Source organism: Staurois parvus, unplaced genomic scaffold (assembly GCF_062004578.1).
Source record: "Staurois parvus isolate SC_StPar_1 unplaced genomic scaffold, SC_StPar_1.0 ptg000064l, whole genome shotgun sequence".
Lineage (NCBI taxonomy): Eukaryota > Metazoa > Chordata > Amphibia > Anura > Ranidae > Staurois > Staurois parvus.
The window spans coordinates 5,297,311-5,317,416 of NW_028317860.1; the positions used below are offsets into that span (position 1 = coordinate 5,297,311).

The window sequence follows — 20,106 nt, forward strand, 5'->3', positions numbered from 1 at the left end:
GCCCCTAATGACATTGTCACTTTGTTTTTTATAGCCGAACATCAGGGATGCTGACCTTGGATGATACTGTAACTGAACAGTAAGTTCCCATGTTTGTACAGTTCCCTTTGTGTTCTTGGGTGTATGTACTGTACATGCAAATTTCTGCACACAGATCATTTTCTTGTTGCTACCTCTTACTTTGTAAGCAGCAAAAAAGTAACAAAAGTTTAAGTGATTGATTATATCGTACACCCAAATATCCCTCCCAGGCTTGGACTGTCACTTCACTGAAGCCCAAGGAATGCTTTTAAGATCATAAAACGTATACGGTTGTATGTTGTGACTGGTGAGAAATTTATTCAAGCAAAATTGATAGGTCCACAATATACTACTGTCTAAGGGGCACAAGTTGATTTAATTTCGTCCTCACTCCAACAAATTACTCAATGCATGGCCAGCTTTAGTTTTATGAGCACAGATTTGGGCAAATCAAATCTACACTTTGTTTTGCACACTTGTGTTTCAATTCACAAACATGGGCCTAATTTATGAGAAATATATGTTCAAACCCTGCGCTGTGCTATACAAATTCCCTGATTCTAGGGGAGGAAGTCTGACAATGAAAATGCGTCAAGTGGAAGTGTCAGAGACACCAGGAAGTACGGGTGTTTTTACCTGCAGGTTCTGGGGCATTTTTTTTATGCTGAAATGTGAATATACTACCACCATTTAATAAAAGCACTTTTTTTGGTGACAATTTTACTACAGAAGTCTTTTATTTTGAATGCCTGTCCTATGAGGAGAGACAGTGAGTGAAGAAACAAGGGCCTTTTTTTATGACCAGACAAGTGAGGAGTGGAGTTGAAGGGGTTCATCTACCTGAAAGAAATCTATTATGTATAATAGGAGCCTTGATGGAAACCTGAATGTGATGACAGTTACCTGTTAATGCATTTCATGGCTCACTTAGCAATAAGGTCATGAAAATCTGGTGAGTCTCTTTTTACTTAAGGGCACAGAGGTGAAATAAATTTCCATGGAACATACTGATTTACCCTTCAAGGTTGAATGACTCTTTGGGGCAACCCTGAACAACATCATTAACACTTCAGCCAGAGGACTCGCCAGAGTACCATGGCCGAGAGAGAGCTTGGAAAGCAGTGGAGCCACATCACACACATACTGGAGCCTGTGGACCAGTTGGTCTGCCAATTCCAAGTAGATCAGGGAGACCTGTTCATTACCAAGACCTTAGTGTAAAAGCTTAGTCCCACCAAAGTAGGGGGACTTTCTGCCATTGTAACACTATCTCATGGACATCAAGTGCCCAGTTATGTGTTCCTGCAAGATGCACATTTGGCAGCCGCCTTGGTCCATGATTGGGCTGTTGGAGCAGACTCCACACGTAGCTAGGGGTGTGCTTGCGCTCGTTGGCCAGGCTTGGGTGACTACTGTACAGCAGTTATTTAAGATCTGGCAATCCTGTGCAATACCGCCTCCACCACTATACAATTACCGAATTCTCATATGCTGTACATATCTGGTGCAATCTAGCACTTGTTTCATGTGAGTGCATACATATTTGTTTTATGAAGTGATTAAACATTTTAAAGGATAGAGTTTTATTTGCAAGTAGTGGAGCGGATATTGAGAAGGAGGTAAGCGGAAAGCTGTGGACACTGGCATTGGCTATACCTAGGAGCTCTACGTGGTCCAATAAAGGGACAAAGGCACATTATGATCGAGCAACTGTTGTGAGGTTATATAGTGGAGGTGAACGGAAATCTGGTGGTGGTGCAGTCACTTAATATTGTTGGATGAAGCACAAGTGGTGGTACACATTTAAAGCAAAGGACACTGTTTATTAGTTGATTGCAGAGGACTTTATTTGGTCAATGATGAAAATTTATGTTTATTCACTACTACACTCAAGAGATCATATGGTGTAAGATGTTACTTACGTTATAACATTAATCAGCGTTGCATGAATTGGTTAGCATTTTATTTGCTTCACATTTTTAGGTGTAACTCAGCATAGTAAAGCTCCATGCACACTAGCATTATTTTAAGCTCCTGGAAGCCATTAGCATTTTTTTCTGCTTCTAGAAGCTAAATAGTGTTATCCTGTGTTCATGCACACTACATTAGATTTGCGCTTTTTGAGTTTCAGCATCTAGGAGCAAAAAAAATTTAAAAAAATAATTATTTTTGTAGAGTTCTTTACGCTTTTTTCCCAAGCGCTCCTAACAGCTTTTTTCTACATGTACTGTAAAAACGCTAAAGCTACTAAAAACTGCTAATTTACCAGCGTTTTCTATCCAGCTTTTTTAACTAAAAAAAACGCTGGTGTGCTTGGAGCATAAGAAAAATTGTTTAGATTGTCACAGGTTTGTATGGAGTGGGTCTTATTTTTATTTTTCATTATTTTAAATTTTTCTTAGCAGCTTGCAAAAAGGTATACAGTGGGGCAAAAAAGTATTTAGTCAGCCACCAATTGTGCAAGTTCTCCCACTTAAAAAGATGAGAGAGGCCTGTAATTGGCAGCATAGGTAGACCTCAACTATGAGAGATAAAATGAGAAAAAAAAATCCAGACAATCACATTGGCTCATTTGGAAAGAATTTATTTGCAAATTATGGAGGAAAATAAGTATTTGGTCAATATCAAAAGTTCATCTCAATACTTTGTTCTATATCCTTTGTTGGCAATGACAGAGGTCAAACGTTTCCTGTAAGTCTTCACAAGGTTGGCTCACACTGTTGCTGTTATGTTGGCCCATTCCTCCATGCAGATCTCCTCTAGAGCAGTGATGTTTTGGGGCTGTCGCTGGGCAACACGGACTTTCAACTCCCTCCAAAGGTTTTCTATGGGGTTGAGATCTGGAGACTGGCTAGGCCACTCCAGGACCTTGAAATGCTTCTTACGAAGCCACTCCTTCGTTGCCCGGGTGGTATGTTTGGGATCATTGTCATGTTGGAAGATCCAGCCACGTTTCATCTTCAATGCCCTTGCTGACGGAAGGAGGTTTGCACTAAAAATCTCACGATACATGGCCCCATTCATTCTGTCCTGTACATGGATCAGTCGTCCTGGTCCCTTTGTGGAGAAACAGCCCCAAAGCATGATGTTGCCATCCCCATGCTTCACAGTAGGTATGGTGTTCTTTGGATGCAACTCAGCATTCTCTCTCCTCCAAACACGACGAGTTGTGTTTCTACCAAACAGTTCTATTTTGGTTTCATCTGACCATATGACATTCTCCCAATCCTCTTCTGGATCATCCAAATGCTCTCTAGCAAACTTCAGACGGGACCGGACATGTACTGCCTTAAGCAGGGGGACACGTCTGGCACTGCAGGATCTGAGTCCCTGGCGGCGTAGTGTGTTACTGATGGTAGCCTTTGTTACGTTGGTCTCAGCTCTCTGCAGGTCATTCACTAGGTCCCCCCAAGTGGTCCTGGGATTTTTGCTCACCGTTCTTGTGATCATTTTGACCCCACGGGGTGAGATCTTGCGTGGAGCCACAGATTGAGGGAGATTATCAGTGGTCTTGTATGTCTTCCATTTTCTAATTATTGCTCCCATAGTTGATTTGTTCACACCAAGCTGCTTGCCTATTGCAGATTCAGTCTTCCCAGCCTGGTGCAGGTCTACAATTTTGTTTCTGGTGTCCTTCGACAGCTCTTTGGTCTTCACCATAGTGGAGTTTGGAATGTGACTGTTTGAGGTTGTGGACAGGTGTCTTTTATACTGATAACAAGTTCAAACAGGTGCCATTGATACAGGTAAAGAGTGCAGGACAGAGAAGCCTCTTAAAGAAGAAGGTACAGGTCTTTGAGAGCCAGAAATCCTGCTTGTTTGTAGGTAACCAAATACTTATTTTCCACCATCATTTCCAAATAAATTCTTTCCAAATCAGTTAATGTGATTGTCTGGATTTTTTTTCTCATTTTGTCTCTCATAGTTGAGGTCTACCTATGATGCCAATTACAGGCCTCTCTCATCTTTTTAAGTGGGAGAACTTGCACAATTGGTGGCTGACTATATAATTTTTTGCCCCACTGTATATTCTTGGGCAACTACTGGATCTAGATTATCCAGCTGGTCTCTCAGCCAATAATGAAAAACACCATGGAACCCAGGACCGAAAAGGTAGCTAAATCCTAACTCAGACTAGGCAGAAAAAACTGAGTCGTCTATGGCAGAAAGATGCGCTATAACCCTACAGAAAAGATTAAAAAAAGCTGTGTCAGTAAGAGAAAAAGGATGGATACAATTTCAACAATCATATGTCACTGATATTTACCTAAACCTTTTGCAGTCCATTACATAGAAATAAAAATTATCTTTTCTACATGTGAGGATTTTACCTATAGGTGCTGATTTACACACACACAATTTACATTTGAATTTCCTTTCTAATGATAAAACTACTCCATATGCACGACAGTAAGAAATACAACTACTTACAAAACAAAAAAGAAAAATCAGTTACCTGTATTTCGATTTTATTTGTTGGTCTGGGGACTGAAATTGGAAAAAAAAAATGTTAATAATTAACATTCTGCAACTGTTAAACTGTAAATAAATAAATAAATCTTATCACACTGGAACCATAAACAGAATGTAAAAATACAGGTGAAACTTGAAAAATTAGACTATCGTGCAAAAGTTAATTTATTTCAGTAATGCAACTTAAAAGGTGAAATATATGAGATGAACTATCTTGCTTTGTATGTAATGAGTCTAAGCCGTGATTTGTCATAATTGTGATGATTATGGCTTACAGCTCATGAAAACCCCAAATCCACAATCTCAGAAAATTAGAATATTACATGCAATCAATAAAACAAGGATTGTACATAGAACAATATCGGACCTCTGAAAAATATAAGCATGCATATGTACTTAGTACTTGGTTTGGGCCCCTTTTGCAGAAATTACTGCTTCAATGCGGCATGGCATGGCACTGTTGAGGTGTTATGGAAGACCAGGATGCTTCAATAGTGGCCTTCAGCTCTTCTGCATTGTTTGGTCTCATGTCTCTCATCGGTCTCTTGGCAATGCCCCATAGATTCTCTATGGGGTTCAGGTCAGACGAGTTTGCTGGCCAATCAAGGACAGTAATCCCACGATTATTGAACCAGGTTTTGGTGCTTTTGGCAGTGTGGGCAGGTGCCAAGTCCTGCTGGAAAATGAAGTCAGCATCCCCATAAAGCTCGTCTGCGGAAGGAAGCATGAAGTGCTCCAAAATCTCCTGGTAGACGGCTGCGTTGACCCTGGACTTAATGAAGCACAGTGGACCAACACCAGCAGATGACATGGCTCCCCAAATCAACACAGACTGTGGAAACTTCACACTGGAGTTCAAGCATCTTGCAGTGTGTGCCTCTCCATTCTTCCTCCATACTCTGGGTCCTTGGTTTCCAAATGAGATGCAAAAGTTGCTCTCATCAGAAAAGAGGACTATGAACCACTGAGCAACAGACCAGGTCTGTTTTTCTTTAGCCCAGGTAAGAAGCTTCTAACATTGTTTGTTGTTCAGGAATGGCTTGACAAGAGGAATACAACATTTAAAGCCCATGTCCAGGATCCGTCTGTGTGTGGTGGCTCTTGATGCACTGACTCCAGCCTCAGTTCACGGCTTGTGAAAGTCCCCAACACTTTTGAATGTCTTTTCCCTGACAATCCTCTCCAGGCTGCGGTCATCCTTTTGCACCTTTTTCTTCCACACTTTTCCCTTCCACATAACTTTCTATTAATGTGCTTTGATACAGCACTTTGGGAACATCCAACTTCTTTTGCAATTACCTTTTGAAGCTTTCCCTCCTTATGGAGGGTGTTAATGATGGTTTTATGCACAACTGTCAGGTCAGCAGTCTTTCCCATGATTGTGATTCCTACTGAACCAGACTGAGAGACCATTTAAAGGCTCAGGGACCCTCTGCAGGTGTTATGGCTTAATTAGCTGATTAGAGTGGGACACTTTGAGCCGAGAATATTACACCTTTTCACAATATTCTAATTTTCTGAGATTGTGGATTTGGGGTTTTCATGCGCTGTAAGCCATAATCATCACAATTATGACAACTCACGGCTTGTACTATCTTGCTTTGCATGTATATGTATATGAGTCTCTCATATATATTACTTTCACCTTTTAAGTTGCATTACTGAAATAAATGAACATTTGCACGATATTCTAATTTGAGTTTCACCTGTATATAAAATATTGTTTGTTTCCTCCCGCAGCAGCTGGATACAATCTTCTCCCCTTACAGGAAGAAATAGCAATTATAATATCAAACAAAATGATCGCAGAATGATCTGTCCAGTATTGTCCCTGTGTGTTTGAGGATCAGATGAAGTACAAAAATGCAAACTTAAGTTTTCGCATCTCCTTCATTCCTTATACAAGTGAAATCTCCATACTGCTAACCAATCTTGCTTTTCAATAATTCCACGCACAATGATTTAAAAGACACTATGTGCTCACTTTATAAAAATAAAAAAACAAGCATTATACAACCATGCCTGCTGCCTTGTGTTATCCTTCTTCATATACCCTTACTTTCCAGCTTATCAAAGAAGCTGGAGGTTAAGGGTACATAAAGAAGTATAAGACGAGGAAACACACACAGAGACGTCTTTGGACAGCAACATTGTTAACCACCTGCCTACCGAGCCATCCCTGACAATTCTCACATACATGTAAAAATCTGCATTTTAGCTGGAAAATTATTTAGAACTCCCTCCCCACCTCCTTCTGTGCCCTGTCAAAGTGATTGGGTGGCTGTAGAGCCACTCGGATCACTTTCACAGGTCAGTCTATTTGCCTGCAGCAAATTTTGATATCCAGATCATGATCCCTGTACAACCATTTCCACCTGAGGATATATGTGTATGTCCTAAGAGCATGAAGTAGTTAATCTGGGAGGAAGAGGATCCTTAGGTGCACTAGCAGATTTAGGCCATTTGCAGACGATTGTAATAATTTACTAATGTTTATAAATAGGATCTTGTTGACAAAAAGATCCTGAGTAAAATGCTCTGTAAAGATGTTGTGTAAATGCGCTTAAGGAGAGTAAAATTCTTCTTTTTTGGTAGCACTGCAATATATGCATATACAGTGCATCCGGAAAGTATTCACAGCGCTTAACTTTTGCCACATTATGTTACAGCCTTATTCCAAAATGGATTAAATCCATTTTTTTCCTCAACATTCTACAAACAATACCCCATAATGACAACGTGAAAGAAGTTTGTTTTGAAATCTTTGCAATTTATTAAAAATAAAAAACAAAATAAACCACATGTACATAAGTATTCACAGCCTTTATACTTTATTGAAGTACCTTTAGCACCAACTATAGACTCAAATCATTTTGGAGTATGATGCTACAAGCTTGGCACACCTATTTTTGGGCAATTTCTCCCATTCTTCTTTGTAGTACCTCTCAAGCACCATCAGGTTGGATGGAGAGCGTCAGTGCACAGCCATTTTCAGATCTCTCCAGAGATGTTCAATTGGGTTCAAGGCTGGGCCACTCCAGGACATTCACAGAGTTGGCCCGTAGCCACTCCTTTATTATGTGGCCTGTGTGCTTAGGGTCGTTGGCCTGTTGAAAGATGAACAGTCGCCCCAGTCTAAGGTCCAGAGAGCTCTGAAACAGGTTTTCATCAAGGATGTCTTTGTACATTGCTCCATTCATATTTCCTTTAATCCTGACTAGTCTCCCAGTTCCTGCCATTGAAAAACATACCCACAGCATGATGCTGCCATCACCATGATTCACTGTAGGGATGGTATTGGCCAGGTGGTGAGCGGTGCCTGATTTCCTCCAGACATGAGGTTTGGCATTCAGGCCAAAAATTTCAATCTTTGTTTCATCAGACCAGAGAGTTTTGTTTCTCATGGTCTGAGAGTCCCTCAGGTGCCTTTTGGCAAACTTCAGGCAGGCTGCCATTTGTCTTTTACTGAAGAGTGGCTTCTGTCTGGCCACTCTACCATACAAGCCTGATTGGACGAGTGCTGCAGAGATGGTTGTTCATCTGGAAGGTTATCCTCCCTCCACAGAGAAACGCTGAAGCTCTTTCAGAGTGACCATCGGGTGCTTGGTTACCCCCCCTGGCTCAGGCCCTTCTCCCTTAAATGCTCATTTTGGTTGGGTGGCCCGCTCCAGGAAGATTCCTGGTGGTTCCAAACTTCTTCCATTTACAGATGATGGATGCCACTGTGCTCACTGGGACCTTCAATGCTGCAGAAATTTTTCTGTACCCTTCCCCAGATCTGTTCCTTGATACAATCCTGTCTCAGAGGTCTACAAACAATTCCGTGGACTTCATTGCTTCGTTTGTGCTCTGATATGCACTGTTAACTGTGGTACCTTATATAAACAGGTTTATGCCTTTCCTAATCATGTCCAATCAACTGCCTTTCCCACAAGTGGACTCCAATCAAGTTGTAGAAACATCTTAAGGATGAACAGTGGGAACAGGTTGCACCAGAGCTCAATTTTGAGTGTCATGGCAAAGGCTGTGAGTACTTATCTACATGTGGGTTTTTCCATTTTTTTATTTTTAATAAATTGTAAAGATTTCAAAATGAACTACTTTCACATTCTCATTATGAGGTATTGTTTGTAGAATGTTGAGGAAAAAAATTAATTTAATCCATTTTGGAATAAGGCTGTAACATAACAAAATGTGGAAAAGTTAAACTGCTATGGATACTTTCTGGATGCACTGTATATGTGCATAAACATGCATACGTGTGTAAATTACTATACTCATAATGTAAAATATTCTATTTTTGTTTTCTGACTCTGTACTGATTTCTCTATTACTCATCTTTGCACAGATGTAAAAATTTCACAGACAACAAAGCATCTATAGCCAGATTAGTAAAGAAAAACGTGGTGCTTTTTTACTCTGGTTAAATACACTAACAAATTGAAGCCAAACTCCAGCTATCATGTTCTAAGCAGTTACAGAAAGTTTTTTTTTTCCTTTTGGGAGAAGGGTTTTGCATTAAAAAAAGCTGACGTTCTAAGCATCCCTGTCAGTGGCAAATGGCTTGTCTCAACCCTCCAACTGCTACATCTGCAGAACAGCTTGGTCTGATGAAAAACAACAGATTTACTAGCAGAAATAATCAGGTGAAAATACAGGAAAGAAAGGCTAAAAAGAAAACTAACACAGCCACCATATCTAAGATTGGTATGCTGAAACAGAATGACTGCTTGCTTCTGGGTTTAATATTGCTTAACCTAACGGTATACACCATCTGTTTTTTGTATTCACCAAATATACAAGAAAAACAAACTGTGGCTACATAAAAGGGAAAAAAAATGCTTGCTTATTGTTTGAGGTTAAGCTGGCCATAGACTGATTGAAATTCATCCAATTTACAGTGACCAACCAAATTTTCAAAAAACAGTATTCAGTCACAAGCATCAGTCGCGATATTGGTCACAAATTACAGTATTAAAGGTTATGACAGAATATATAACGTTTCCGGTAAAACATTGGCTGGTAAGCATAAGCACGGTGGACATGGTCAACTAACCGAAAGACAAAAAAAAAAAAAAGACATTGCTCAGGATTGTGACCCAGAACAGAAAAAAAAAAAAAAAAAAAAGACTCAGATTGAGCTCTGAAGTCACTTTTGCAGCAGCAGTTTTCTTATCCTGCGCAATATCCTTTTGACTCTTTTGGTCAGTTGACCATGTCAACCACTGTTATGCTAATCAGAAGATAACTGTACATATACTACATTGAAAAAGTATTGGGATGCCTGCAATTACACACACAAGAACTTTAATGGCATTCCAGTCTTAGTCCATAGGGTTCGATACGGAGTTGGCCCACCCTTTGCATCTATAACAGCTTCAACTCTTCTGGGAAGGCTGTCCACAAGGTTTAGGAGTGTGTCTATGGGAATGTTTGACCATTCTTCCAGAAGTGCATTTGTGAGGTCAGGCACTGATATCGGACGAGAAGGCCTGGCTCACAGTCTCCGCTTCACAGGTCAGGACTCTGTGAAGGCCAGTCAAGTTGCTGCACCCCAAACTCGTTCATCCATGTCTTTATGGATATTGCTTTGTGCACTGGTGCACAGTCATGTTGGAACAGGAAGGGGCCATCCCCAAACTGTTCCCACAAAGTTGGGAGCATGAAATTGTCCAAAATGTCTTAGTATGGGGGGGGGGGGCGCTCGTGAGCAGCAACCAGGATGGCTGCTTTCTAAATTAACTCCTCGGCCGCCGGACACATCGGCCGATTTTCACTCCTCAGGGGGGGTCCCCCTGTTTCCTCCCTGGCCCCGTCTCTCCGGTGCCCTGATGGGCAAAAAAACGCCGGCCGCCCGTGCCTCCAGCTCCCGGCAGGCTGCTCCGGAGTTTGCGGCCTACCCGCCGGAGATCGCGGCTGAAGCCGGGGCCTCGATTTTGGGCCGGCCACCGCGGACTTCCAGGACCCCGGCCACGGATTCGCGGCTCCCGCCCGGGACCTCAGATGGAGCCCCAGCCGCGATTTTGGGTCCCCCGCTGTCACCATCCATAGGTGGGTCGGACCCTGGTAGTGTGGAGGACCTGGCACCAGAGCCATCCCTGCAGTCTCCCATGCCATCTCTGCGGGATGCTGAGCTCCTGCGCCGATTCCAATGTATGCTGCAGTCCGAGTTGTCCTCCGCTACCTCCAAGCTGGCCGACCGTCTTTCGCAGGAGATTCGCGAGTTGGGCAACCGGACGAACGACCTCGAAGATAAGATGGACGCTGCGGCCACGGTCATGGAAAATCACGAACAGGATTTGTGCGACCTCAAGAAGGAATTGGCGGACGCTCTGCTACGGCTTGAGGATTTCGAGAATCGTTCCCGCCGTGGCAATCTGTGGTTAAGGGGTATCCCGGAAACGGTCGCAGATCTTACTTCCACTGCTACAGCTCTGTTTCAGGAGCTGACACCCTCTGTTCCCATTGACCGGCTTGAATTTGACCGCATACATCGTGCTTTGGGCCCCAGGCGACCGGATGGGCCCCCGAGGGACATTATCATCAAGTTTACATATTACCGCACTAAGGAAACTATCCTCTTGGCGGCCAGAAACAACCCTAACCTCAGCTTCCAGGGGCATCGCTACCAGCTCTTTGCGGACCTCTCTCAGACCACTCTTCAGAAGCGTCGCCAATTGAAGCCCTTCACTTCGGTCCTGGTGAAACACAGTATCAAATACGCTTGGGGCTTTCCGTTTCGCCTCACCTTCACCTACCAGGGCCGCAGTCATTCTGTGGCTACGCCGGAGGAGGCCCATTCTCTCCTGAAATCTTTACACCTTCTTTCGCCTGAGGCTGCGGATCGGAGCCCAGCTCATTCATCTGGATCCCCGGCGAGGCCGCTTCTTCCAAGCCGCATCTGGGAGCGGTCATCCAATAGAAAGAGGGCCCTCCCTCAGACCCCTTCGCGATCAAGTCCTTCCTGTTCTTCTCCGGGCTGAAGATGTGTCTTGGACTTCCCATGTATCATCTCACCGATGGACTTCCTTGACGGGACCGTGAGTTTGGCCCTTAGGGCTCCCCCAGTTTGTCAGCATTACGGGTTGGGACTGATCCAGTGTGCCCCCTTGGGTTCCTTCCCTGGTTGGGGGGGGTCTCCTCATGGACTCGAGAATTATGACTTTCTGCTGCCGCAGCCTATTTTGGGCCTGGGTGATGGTATTCCGTTTTTTTTTGGTAGCACGGAGTGAGGGTTCCCTCTGGTTTCGGGGTGGGAGGTTGATCTGGTAGGCCCGGCTGGGTGGGAGGGGGTTAGCCCCATGGTTCTCTGGGTTGCTATGGTACCCCGTTCTATTGTGTTTATTGCCTTATTGTCCTTTTGCCCCCTGGGGGCTTATGTTTCTGATGTTTCCATTTGCAGCCATGTGTCCGGTGGTAGAGCCACCCCTAACTGGTATCCTTCATTTGTAGGATGCACGTCACCATTGGCGTGACACGATTGCACTATTGTATATTCTTTTTGTGTCCTTTTCCTTCTTTCTTTCTTTGTTTTTTTTTCTTCTTTGGTTTTTTTTTGTTTTTGTTTTCTGCAGGGTTCCGGGACGCCACGGTCCGATCGCCATTGAGAGCGGACATTGCTAGCTGCTTTATGGTTTCTTCTGCTGAGCGTGTTGCCCTGATGCCGCCATGGCCTCGCCCCTTTTGAAAATTCATTCACAAAATGTTCAAGGCTTTAATTCGCCTCAGAAGCGGGCTAAAGTTTTTCATCACCTCAAATCACAACAAATTGACGTGGTATGTTTACAAGAGACCAGGTTTTCTCAGTCCTCCGCCCCACGTTATCTTTCACCTCACTATCCCACCTTTTACACGGCCTCGGCCCCTGAGAAGCGTTGGGGTGTCCTGATCGCTTTTAAACGCAATCTCCCCTTTGTCTGTGCTAGGAATATAGCGGACCCCACGGGCAGGTATCTGCTTCTGCAAGGCACCCTCTGGGACCAGGAGGTTACTTTTGTTTCTTACTATGCGCCTAATCGTTTTCAGGATAAATTCTTTTCACATCTTTGCACCATTGTTTCCCGACACTCCAAGGGTCTTCTTATTGTTTTGGGGGATTCAAATGTTACTTTGGATTCCGCATTGGATAGGCGCTGCGCACGGGGGGCGGCCCCTTCTCATGACTTGGTGCTGGAGGAACGTATGCGCTCTCTCCTGCGGACAGCGGGGCTGGCAGACGTCTGGAGGGAGCTTCACCCAACGGAACGCGACTTTACATTCTATTCCAGTCCTCATGATAGTTTTTGTAGAATTGATCATATATTTATGCAGGTTCAGCAGCTTCCCTTGGTCAGGCGGATAACTATTCCCTCCTTGCCTTGGTCGGATCACGATCCCTTGGTACTTCTCCTTGCCCTCTCTGGGTCAGAACGGCGCCCTTTTCATTGGCGCATTAATGATTCTTTATTGACCACTCAGGCTACCTGCCAACAAATAGAATTTTTTTTACGAACATACTTCACGGAAAACACGGGATCGGTCTCCTCGGCAGTGCCCCTATGGGAGGCGCATAAGGCCACGGTGCGGGGTCATGTTATACAGCTGGCGGCGGTCCGGAAGCGGGAGCGCCGACTTTTGGAGCTTCATTCTCTCCTGGCCTCTGCGGATGCGCGTTGGAAGTCATCTCCATCTGCGGCCCATAAACGCGCTCGGGACGCTCTGGCGGCAGAGTTGGACCTGCTTGCCTCTTCGGAGGCGGAACGGGCCCTGCGTTGGACCAAAGACAAATTTTATTCCTGTGCTAATAAGCCAGGCCCGATGCTGGCCAGGAAACTCAATTCTGTGGGGAAACCCCATAAACCGATTCGACTGCGACTTCCTACAGGTGGCTGTACTTATAATCCCCTGCAGATTGTTTCCCGTTTCTCAGACTTCCTTTCACGCCTCTACGCTAAACCAGATCCCTTCCCCGTGGCTCAAGCAGAGGCATTCTTTCAAGATCTCCGACTCCCTGGGTTATCCGAGGCAGCACAGGTGGCACTCAATGCCGGTGTCACTGTACCAGAAGTGCTCCAAGCTATCAAATCTTTACAGTCCACCGCGGCCCCAGGTCCCGACGGCTTTTCCGGTCTTTATTATAAGAAATTTTCAGCCTTGTTGGCGCCCTTTTTGGGTATTTTAATGCGTTACGACAGGGCTCCTCGCCCTCCCCAGATGCGCTTAGAGCGCATATCGCCATGATTCCTAAGACGACCGATGATGTACAGGAACCGCAAGCCTTCCGGCCTATTTCTCTTCTTAATGAAGACCTGAAGATATTGGGCAAGATCCTTAGTTTCCGCATTAATAAATATTTGCGTAGCCTGGTCCACAGGGACCAGGTAGGGTTCGTCCCTGGGAGGCAGGCGGGTGATAACGTTCGTAAGGTGGTCCATCTTATACATTTTCTGCAACAGCGGAAAATCCCGGGATTCTTACTGTCTTTAGACATATATAAAGCCTTTGATTCTCTATCCTGGGAAAATCTGCGGTTTGTGCTGTCTCGTTGGGGTTTTGGGGATTCTATCCTTTCTTGGATTCAGGCCTTGTATTCTTCTCCTTCGGCCTCCGTCAAATACGCTGGGTATTTTTCAGACCCCTTTCCTATTGGGCGAGGGACGAGACAGGGTTGCCCCCTATCCCCAGCGCTCTTTGTCCTGGCGCTTGAGCCGCTGGCTTTGGTGCTTCGGACCGATTGCAATGTATCGGGGGTTCCTTACGCGGGACAGGAATTCAAACTGAACCTTTTTGCGGATGATGCCCTCCTGACTCTTACTAACCCCCTGACGACGCTTCCTAATTTGCAACAGGTTTTTGAGCGCTTCTCTTTGATTTCGGGTCTCCGTATCAACTTGGATAAGACTGTCGCCCTCAATATTACTTTGGCTTCAGATTTGGTTTCGCGCCTACAATCCCACTTCCCTTACAAATGGGCTTCCTCTTCTCTTGAATACTTAGGCATTCGCTTGACCCCCACTTATGACTCCTTGTTTGCTGCAAATTATTATCCATTGCTTAGCTCTCTATCCTCTCTTATGCATTCTTGGCAATTTCCGCACCTGTCTTGGATAGGACGGGTTAATTCGGTGAAAATGACCATCTTGCCGAAATTGTTGTATTATTTTCGCACACTCCCGGTGCGGTTCCCCCTCATTTTCTTCGGTTGCTTCAGGCGAAGTTAATGCGTTTTATCTGGGCTGATAAGCACCCCAGAGTATCCAAAAGTACGCTTTTTGCCCATAGACTTCAGGGTGGTCTTGGGGTGCCTAATGTGACTAAGTATTATCAAGCGAGCCAGATTGCCCCGCTATCTATGTTGCACGCCTCTTCCGACGTCCCCCTCTGGGTCCTGTTGGAACTACCTAACTGTGCCCCTATCGCACTGTTGATGCTTCTATGGCTTCCCCCTGCCCTGCGCCCTATGGCACTGAGTCCGATGTTACTTCACGGTCTACAAGTTTGGGACTCGGTACGTTACTCTGGTGGTCTGATGTCACCTTTTCTGCCTTTGCTCCCAATTATTAACAACCCTCTTTTCCCGCCAGGTTTGGATCACCCAGGGGCGTTTTCTTGGTGGGTGACTAATGGTTTTTCGCAGGTGCGACACTTTTTGATTTTTCGGTCCTTTCCCACCTGGGACTCTCTTCGGGAATCCCGGAATATCCCCCCGGCGGAATTTTTTCGATATCTTCAATTGCGACACTGGCTGCTCTCGCTGCGGGGTACTTCTGCGTTCCCGTACCAGAAATCTGCCTTTGAACAGCTCTGCCAACAGCGTCCGGGCGCTCCGGGCCTTATATCCCTTCTTTACGCAGCTCTGAACAGACGCTCGTCGCATACTTCTCTTTCATATGTTGTTCAGTGGGAGCGTGACCTGGCAGTGGCTGTGGATCCGGAGGACTGGAATAAGGCCTGGTCACTCATAGCTAAATGCTCATTTAACACGACCACACTGGAGGCAGCCTATAAGGTATTGTTTCGTTGGTACTGGGTTCCGGCTCGGTTGGCCCGAGCTAACCCTGCCTGTAGTGATCAATGTTTTCGGGGTTGTGGTCATCGTGGTGATGTATTACATATCTGATGGTCATGCCCGAGACTGTTTCGTTTTTGGTCTCGTGTATTTGGCCTCCTTTTCACCTTGTTCCATCTCTCCATACACCGGGATGCTCGGTATGCCTTGCTTCATTGCCCCATATCGGGCCTCTTGGCTCACCAGCAGAAGTTGGCTTCCTATCTGTTTTTATCCACCACTAGAACAATTGCTCAGGCCTGGAGGAGTCCGTTTGTCCCTCTTCAGGGGGTGCGGGATCGCATGACCACTATGATGCTCAACGAACAGATGTCGAGTATCCGCAACGACTCCCAGCGTAAATTTTTGAAAACATGGGAGCCGTGGTTGCAATATGCCCTTCCCTCACTCCCCCCGGCTAGTCTAGGGATGTAATGGCGTTCGGTGTTGGCGCTCTTGAATCCCTGCTCTTTGCCCCCCCCCCCCCCTTTTTTTTTTTTTTTTTTCTCTCTCTGTTTTTGGTGTGACTGGACAGCTGCATTTAGTTGTTATAATCAGTTACATTAATGTTTTGTAACTTATGTGCCATTGATAGCCCCTGCGTGGGCGTACCTTTTGCCCTGTTGGCATTAGAGCATTGTTTTTCCCTCTTTTTTTTTTATTTTGCATTTTGTTTATCTGTGCAATTGATAGCCCCTACGTGGGCGTGTTTTATTGCCTCTGTTTATACGGTTTAAAAACTTTAATAAAAACCATTGAAATAGAAAATGTCTTAGTATGCTGACGCCTTAAGAGTTCCCTTCACTGGAACTAAGGGGCCAAGCCTAAGCCCTGAAAAACAACCCTCCACCAAATTTAACACTTGGCATAATGCAGTCAAGCAAGTACCGTTCTGCTGGCAACCACCAAACCCAGACACATCCATCGGATTGCCAGACAGACAAGAGTGATTTGTCACGCCAGAGAACACATCTTCACTGCTCTAGAATCCAGTGGCAGGATGCTTTACACCACTGCATCCAACGCTTTGCATGGCAAGGCCTGTTCTGAGTGGAACCTGTCCTGTTAAACCACTGTTTGGTCTTGGCCACCGTGCTGCAGCTCAGTTTCAGGGTCTTGGCAATCTTCTTATAGCCTAGGCCATCTTTATGTAAAGCAACAAATCTTTTTTTTCAGATCCTCAGAGTTATTTGCCATGAGGTGCCATGTTGAACTTCCAGTGACCAGTATGAGAGAGTGAGAGAAATAACACCAAATTTAATACACCTGCTCCCCATTCACACCTGAGACCTTGTAACACTAAGGAGTCCCATGACACCAGGGAAGGAAAATGGCTAATTGGGCCCAATTTGGACATTTGCACTTAGGGGTGTACTTACTTTTGTTGCCAGCTCTTTAGACATTAATGGCTCTGCATTGAGTTATTTTGAGGGGACAGCAAATTCACACTGTTCTACATGCTGCACACTCACTAGTTTACATTACAGCAAAGTGTCATTTCTTCAGTGTTGTCACATGAAAAGATAAAATAACGTGTACAAAAATGTGAGGGGTGTACTCACTTCCGTGAGATTATATATTATATACACACACATACATATACACACACACACACACACATATATACACAGTGGGGCAAAAAAGTATTTAGTCAGCCACCAACTGTGCAAGTTCTCCCACTTAAAAAGATGAGAGAGGCCTGTAACTGGCATCATAGGTAGACTTCAACTATGAGAAACAAAATGAGAAAAAAAAAAATCCAGACAATCACATTGGCTGATTTGGAAAGAATTTATTTGCAAATTATGGTGGAAAATAAGTATTTGGTCACCTACAAAAAAGCAAGATTTCTGGCTCTCACAGACCTGTACCTTCTTCTTTAAGAGGCTCCTCTGTCCTGCACTCATTACCTGTATCAATGGCACCTGTTTGAACTTGTTATCAGTATAAAAGACACCTGTCCACAACCTCAAACAGTCGCACTCCAAACTCCACTATGGCGAAGACCAAAGAGCTGTCGAAGGACACCAGAATATATATATATATATATATATATATATATATATATATATATATATATACACACACACACATACATACATACATACACACATACATACATACACTACACACACTATGAAGGAAGTCCAGGATCCCCAGCCAGCCATGTTGGTAAAACCAACAGCTTTATTTTCCAAAATGAGAAGGATAAACAAATACATCGAAAAAGTCTATACTCCTGGTACACAAAATAAAGATTCAGCTCACCACCTGTAAAACCTGTCCCTCAACAGGGTTTCATAGTCCCTGCCTGTTATGGGGTACACCAAGGTGGTCACCAGAGCTCAGGCAGACAACCCACAACAACCCACCATTTCTATTATTTCTAGCTTGATTACTGTTGGTTTTAAAACAAGTAATCCTGTAGATATAAATTAGACCTTTTATTCTGTAATTTGTTCCAAATAGAACACTAATTTATATTTATATTACAAAATCATTTACAGTTAAACATTACAAAGGCTTTTTGCCCCTTTTATATGTCTGTGTCATGGGCACCCGGCTCCCCTCGCCACTCCCTGCACTTCTTCCACCACTTCGACACCTCTAACATGTGGGGAGCAATTCATTCAAAGCCCAGCTCCTCGCACACAGCTCCCATCTCTGCTAGGTTCTGGGCAGTCTGAAACCCAGCTGCGGCCAGTGTGTAGATTCTCTCATGCCAGCTGCAAACTTCATCCCTCCAGATGCCAGAGTTCCAGTGGGCACCGCGTGCTATCCTTCCCATGCTGCATCCTGCCAAAGACAAAAAGATTGCCCCCTGTTGCACCTCTGAAGTGGAAGAAGCAGAGCATGTTGTCAGGGCAATACAATGGCAAATCTCAGGTTGCCTAATCCACAGGTAGGTAGGACATAGGTATATTTATTTGAAGCAGGGACAAGTGTGTGTCCCTCTGCCTCTCACCGTATGGGGACCAAAGAGTAAGTTCAGGCCTACAGAAGCTGCCATCTCTGCCCCCCCACCTACACCCTCTGTGCTCCAATACTGCGGTGTGCTGACAAGCAGATCTGAATTTGTGGCCAGGGTGCCCAGAGCTTCCCCTTCTCTTGGGACCCATAATTCTCCTGCCCAAGATCTGCTTCTGCAGATTATCCTGTATGGACATCTTCAACTCAACAGCTACACAGGATGATCAGACATTTGGAGTGCAAGTCCTTAAATCCTTGTGTTTCTCTTTGCTGTGCCATATTACTACCCTGGGGATTTTCCATCTTGCTGTGCCATGGATTGACCCCTGTAGTCCAGTGTGTTGTCCTGGACTCAAGTCTGGCTAACTTATGTTGCTATGTCATGATCTTGCTGTGCACCTCCCCGGTCCCCTGGATTGCTTTTTGTAGACCCACCATCTGCTGTACCCCTCCTGTACATCACAGTTTCCCAATAACTGCCCCACACATCAGGTTTGGCGTTCTATGCCTCATTGTGCTCTCTCTGCAATATATTATATAATATGGGCTTAAAAAAAAAAAAAAAAAAAACACAAACACAAAGACAAATACTCAACTCCATGTCTGCTCTAAAACAGAGAGCAGAGTGATCATAGAACCACTGACTGCTCAGTTTTCAGTCTGCGCCGAGCAGAGAGCAGTGACTGTTGGCAACTTCTCTCCACTCTGCCCCTCCACCACTCAGAGCACCCGGCAGGGGAAGGGGCAGGCAAGGCTAGCTCCAGTTCTCAGCACCAACCTGAAAAGCAGAGCCAGCTGTGAATCACAATATTGTGATCCTTTGAGACCCTGAAATAACTCAACCATCAGCTGATAGTGGTCAATGGCCCACTATAAGCTGATTTTGGGTCACAGGAGGACAAAAGTAATTGTACGCCTGTGACTCACATGTGAAGTATGGCCAAAAAAAAAGGTTTGGTAATACTCTTAATAAACAGTAACCAAAAAATGTAAACATTGAATGCAAGAAAACCAAGCGTGAAACAGGTAGTGGTGAGATCAGTGCTTGTGGCTGCATGAATGAGAACAAGACATGGACTTTCCGATTAAAATTACTATTTCATCATAGAATTCGGCCACCATTATACACCAGAATTTTTCAGGTATGAAACAAATGCATTATTTGCTATTGTTTAAAAAAGCTTAAACCATTAAAACACAAACAAGTAGGCAGAATAAATAAGGATTTTTGGCCACTGCAAAATCCTTTTTTTGAAGAATAGTACAAGTAACACAGGCTCCTTTAAATTGGTTATAGACTGCCATCTTCAGGTGATTACACTGGCAAACAAAGCAGTTAGGACAGCCTATATAACCCCTCACACTACCAGAAAACCCCAATTTTATTAGAAAGCAATCAGAAAAAAACAGACACAGGCAAGGGTAGCCTGTGTTCTTTAAGGTACTTAAAGAAAAGGCAAATCACAGATCTTTATTAAACGTTCAATACAGTATGCAGACACCTTTAAATCTTGACTATGTAGCAACCCAAAGCAATGCAACTGCAGGATGGGCAATGCAGCAAATGAAGTCAGCAGGCCCAAAACAAAAAAAGAATATGGGTTCCCAACTCGAAG

At 44.4% G+C, this 20,106-nt stretch overlaps 1 protein-coding gene across 1 annotated transcript in view; it reads right to left on the reverse strand.

Moving 5' to 3' along the window:
• The window catches only part of SUGT1 (SGT1 assembly cochaperone of MIS12 kinetochore complex), a 202,686-nt gene that overhangs the window by 97,149 nt on the left and 85,431 nt on the right, over window positions 1-20,106 (reverse strand). The window contains exon 9 of the mRNA XM_089668800.1: window positions 4,478-4,509. Coding sequence (XP_089524926.1) covers window positions 4,478-4,509 — 32 coding nt within the window. The remainder of the gene's footprint in view (window positions 1-4,477; window positions 4,510-20,106) is intronic.